The following is a 5,001-nucleotide window of genomic DNA, read 5'->3' on the forward strand; positions in this document are numbered from 1 at the left end:
AACTTTTACGATCTCCGGCTGTCCACGACTACGTTCACAGCAGCATTAAAAGTTACCAGGCCACAGGCGCCCGACCGTGTTGTTGTTGTAACAGACTGTCGTAAATTGGAGGGAGTTCCAGGCCAGCGTCCCGGTTGAGGCTAAGCTCTCTCTTCATGATTTGGACGGCCTCTTTTACTTTCTCACTTCCAGAAAGCCCTGCCAGAATGGATAAGACGCTCATCTGCCAATACAGAGCCTGTGAGGGTCTGGTCTGGAATCTCGCTCTCGCCCTTTCTCCCAAGGTTGACTTGAAAATTAAACTGGGCGTCTAGTCATCCGAATGAGACGATAAACCGAGGTCCAGTATGCAGCACGCAACTGGCGCACTGAAAAAGAACCCATGGCAATAAAAGTGTTGTCCTCTGGCAAAATTATGTAGGAAAAAAAATCCACTCACAAATATACATGCAAGCACTCAAGACCTGACTGAGCGCTTTGGGTTATGCTGCTGTCAGGCTTCTGCACTAGCACATGTAGTGTAGCGTTTATGGAATTGTCCGAATGCAGTGACGCCTCCTTGAGAAACTGAAACTGAAACGTCCAGAAATTGGTTGCTGTGCACAGCACCGATGTCCTGTCCAGGTCAATAATGTGATTGTGTGTCACATGGTGCTCATGGGCCAACGAAATATACGAGTGAGTTCAAACTTTCCAATCTAAGAAAAGGAAACTTTCTATCATTGAGTTATTTACATGTTGCGGAGTTGTTCTTTTCTGAGACTTCAATTTTCTGTAAGATCAAGCAGAAACTGCGTTCACAGGGCAGTTCCACTGGCATTCATTTGGGCTGACCTGGCTGAAAGGGGTCTTTAGATGTCAATTTACATCTGGTAGGAGTGGCTGAAAAAGGGAGGTGAGTTTCTTTCGTGTTTGGCAAATCAGGAAACATATTCCTGTTTTTTCTTTATTTTTGTGCCTCTTTTTCTGGGGAAAAAAGCTCTGAAAGCAAAGTCATGGTATTTTCACTGAATTTTGGAATACTCTTCCAAAGCAGCCATCAAAGGAATAACAAAGCAGAAGCCTTACAGCAGACCAATGGCTGTCATCACAAATAACGTTTCACAGAACTTCACCAAAACACTCAAAAGTCGTGACAACCAAACATTTTATTTCTATTTAACAGAAATGATTCCAGTCAGCTACCTCAAACCACAGTTTTCAAAGGGTAGAATTCCCCATCTCCCGCTATTCCCCATCCCACCAGCCTGTATCTTAACACACTGTCCATAGCACATCTGACCACAAAGATAATTTCACTCATGAAAAATTAACCTAGACACAGAGTCCGATCAAAAACATGGTAAAAATAAGTAAGTTATTAAGCCAAAAGATGTTGCGATTCTGTTTCGTTTCAAACATACCCTGCTCGCTTTCTTTGCCTCTAGACTATAAAAACAGTATATATCATGCCCGCGTATATCTTCAAATAAATAATATATCAACAGAAACACTACTGGCAATTCTCATTTTACTGGAGCCACAGTCTATGTTCATAAATTGACAAATCAGTAACAAACACTGACAAACAACGTGTTTCTTCTTTGCAAAATATACAGAACATCGAATTTGTTCACATAAGGATGTGCCAGTATCCTGCAAGCAGCGAAAACACCAACAACAAAAACAAGACTTCGATCTGTTGAAGCTATCTTTCTTCACATGTACTGCAACGCAGTGGATGAGGAATTTCATATTGACTTGTAGCTCTGATGTGAGTGTCAGTGAGTAACGCTATGTGACTGAGTGTGTATGCATACTTGTAGCAGGTGTGCATGGGTGATGGAATAGTTTGTGGCGCCTTCAGCTTTTATATCATTTTCGAAGAGACATGACGTAGCTTGCATGGATCAATGTAATAACGCTTCCATAAAACTGACATTGAAACTGAGCCTCGTCAAACCAGAAACACCCTTAGATAAATTTCGTCTTCACAGTTAAAATGTGATCAACCATCACCAACAGCATTATACTACCACTATATCAGTATCAAAAGCATAAGTGGGTGATGCCTTAGGAAGTCGAAACAGTTTAAATGGACAGGGAATTATCATGAGGATCTTGGAAAAGCTGTTGCAAATTTTGTAACAAAGTAACACGCTTTATATATATATATATATTTTTTTTTTTAAATTATTATCCAAGACTATGTAAATAACAAAAAATAATGATATTTTTTTGTTGAATACTAACAAGCGTCAGATCGGTGCCAGACAGAAAAGTGCTACGCATGACAAGGAACATAAAACGTAAATTAAACTGTGAGCTGGTTGTTTGCCAACGATGGTAAGTCAGAAAGTGCCCAAAGATGTGAATCTTGGGACAACCAAAATATACCTATATTCAAACTGCTTTTGGTGGCATGCCCATTTCAACAACAACAGTGACCTTGGAATACATGTATCTGAAAACGTCCAATATACTGTCGACCAAAGAAGGCGGAAGTGACGAGGCAGGTCAGCAGAAGGTGAAGGACACAAATACGGCAGCCATCACAGAGGTCAGACTCCACCTGATCGCCACACCTGCAATAGAACCACAGCCACGACTTCGGTCTCGAAGTCAAATCAAGTCACGCTGATGATATCCTGACAGACCTACGAAGGAATGCAGACAGAGCAAAAACTGTACAGAAGGTAAAAGCAAGAGACCAAGCCTTCACGTGTCATTGTGAGGTACAGAAGGAAAGAGAAACAAAGAAAACAAGAATGGCAAGGCCTTCAAGACACAAAAACTTTATATCTGTGTGTGTGTGTGTGTGTGTGTGTGTGTGTGTGTGTGTGTGTGTGTGTGTGTGTGTGTGTACAGAACATATATGACAAAATTTCATTCAACAAAAATATTTTTAAAAATCGTTAAAATGTGCTCTATATTTGATATTATAAAAGCTTCGGGTTGAACCCTACCCCCCAAAAAACAAAACAAAACAAAAAGAAAAACACCAACAAACAAACCCTAAAGCAGAATCGAACCAAGCATGTACGGGCGAGAGGAAACTAACTGTCTTACACACACTCTGCTAAACTGATCAACAAATGGCGTTCAAAAATGACATTAAATCATGTTGTTGTTTTTCGTGTGATAACTCGGTTACGGTACTGGAGATGATAACGCCGTTTTGATCATGTTATTTTGGTATGTCTCGGGCATGAAGAAATTCTGTACAGTCTGCGGCAAAGGAGACGTTGCCACCCCATCAAACACACGGCATAAAGTAGCCGTTTTCTTTAGAACTGCGGTGATCCGTGTTTGACAGACTTAGTTACACTTCGAGACTTCAACACAGTCCATTCAACTTCTCTTTTATGTACATTCTAGTTCAATCAGTATCCAGTTTGAAATATCCATATGCAGTGAACAGATCGATGATGTAGTTCGTGTCACTGTATGTGTTCTGTCCAGAATTTGTATTTCTTTTCTTTTAATTGCGAACAAGAAAAAAAACAAGATCTGCATCAGTGAAACGGTGGAATCAAATTTTCTTTTATGTTTATTCTAGTAATTAAGTGTCTACATTACAATATTCATGTGAAGTAAACACGCCGGTGGTGTAGTTTAGTGACACTGTATGAGTTCTGTCCAAAATTTGCATTTATTTTCTTTTAATTGCAAACAAGAAAAAAAATGAGGTCATGCGGTCCTCTTACCAAGCATAACCTACTTTCTGGCAACTGGGAAGTGGTAATACGGAAGGAGCCTCAACGAAACAAACTGTTAATGATCCAAAAATATGGCTTAATTCGGGAGACTTTCAACCTGTTATTGGTATGACTGAAGATTTTTTTCCAACTATGTTTAAGCCGAATTTCGTATTGGCAGACAAAGTCATTCCTGAGAAAATGGAAATGCCAAACTTTACCACGGACACACAGAGTATGAGGACGAAAAACACATGAAAACTAAGAAACAATATACTAGAACATTTCTGATGCGCCTAACCACGAAATTTAGCCAGTGGAGTAAACCGATAGGCCTAGTCTGCACCAATTTGGCATGGTACAGTGTACCAACATGACAACAAGTTACAGACTTGGTTCTATCATTACATTAAATTACATTGCAGATGACCATGATGCAGAATGTTGGTCCATCACCAATCATCTTCGAAAAGAATTAGCTTCAACCCCACCCCCTTTAAAAAACTATAAATAAAAAAGGAAAAAATTATCATATAGGAGAGAGAAAGGTGGGAAACAACACAAAAATACACAGGAAACAGAACTTACGAGAATTAAAAACAAACAAACAAAAATCAAACAATCAATCAAAGAACAAACAAACAACAAACAAACAAGAAACAACAACAACCAAAACACTAAGGAAACCAAAGCACAAAAAACAAATAAATAAACAACAACAGAAAACAAAAACACAACAACAAAAACACAAATAAACAAACAAATCAAAACCACACAAAAAAAACAACCAACCAACAAACAAAAGACAAAACAAAACGAAAAGAACCCAGAACAATAACCACAAAACAAACAAAACCAAAACCCACCAACCAAACAAGCCAACCAATTAAACACTTGCAAACAAACCACAGAACTCTGAAATATCTCTCGGATTCAATTTACCGCCATCGTCATCCACTGGTACATCGTATCCATCTTAGATACCAAGACAGTCATGTTACAAGCAAGAAGGTTTCTCAACCAACCACCAAAGAAAAGAAATACACGTGCGCCCGCGCGCGCACACACACACACACACACGCACATACACACCGTGGCGCACACACACACACACTGCACTGCCCATACATGAACTGTCAGACGTCTGTGACTCACAGGTGATGGCACTGAATTGAATCAACACACACACACACACACACACACACACGGACATACACACACACACACGGACACACACACACACATATATATATATATATATCATAAAGAAATAATTACAGATTCGTCACTTCAATTCTGTTCTGTGCATGTTTGTTTTTTTCTT

General features: G+C 39.5%; 1 protein-coding gene across 2 annotated transcripts in view; it reads right to left on the reverse strand.

Moving 5' to 3' along the window:
• Nucleotides 1-833: 833 nt before the first annotated feature.
• Nucleotides 834-5,001, reverse strand: part of LOC143292696 (uncharacterized) — a 53,604-nt gene continuing 49,436 nt past the window's right edge. The window contains exon 25 of one of the 2 annotated variants that reach the window (XM_076603206.1): nucleotides 834-2,564. In XM_076603206.1, the coding sequence (XP_076459321.1) occupies nucleotides 2,497-2,564 (68 nt within the window). In that variant the 3' untranslated portion in view covers nucleotides 834-2,496. The remainder of the gene's footprint in view (nucleotides 2,565-5,001) is intronic. The other variant, XM_076603207.1, reaches the window with a different exon arrangement.

The sequence above is a fragment of the Babylonia areolata genome, chromosome 18 (assembly GCF_041734735.1).
Source record: "Babylonia areolata isolate BAREFJ2019XMU chromosome 18, ASM4173473v1, whole genome shotgun sequence".
NCBI classification, from domain to species: Eukaryota; Metazoa; Mollusca; class Gastropoda; order Neogastropoda; family Buccinidae; genus Babylonia; species Babylonia areolata.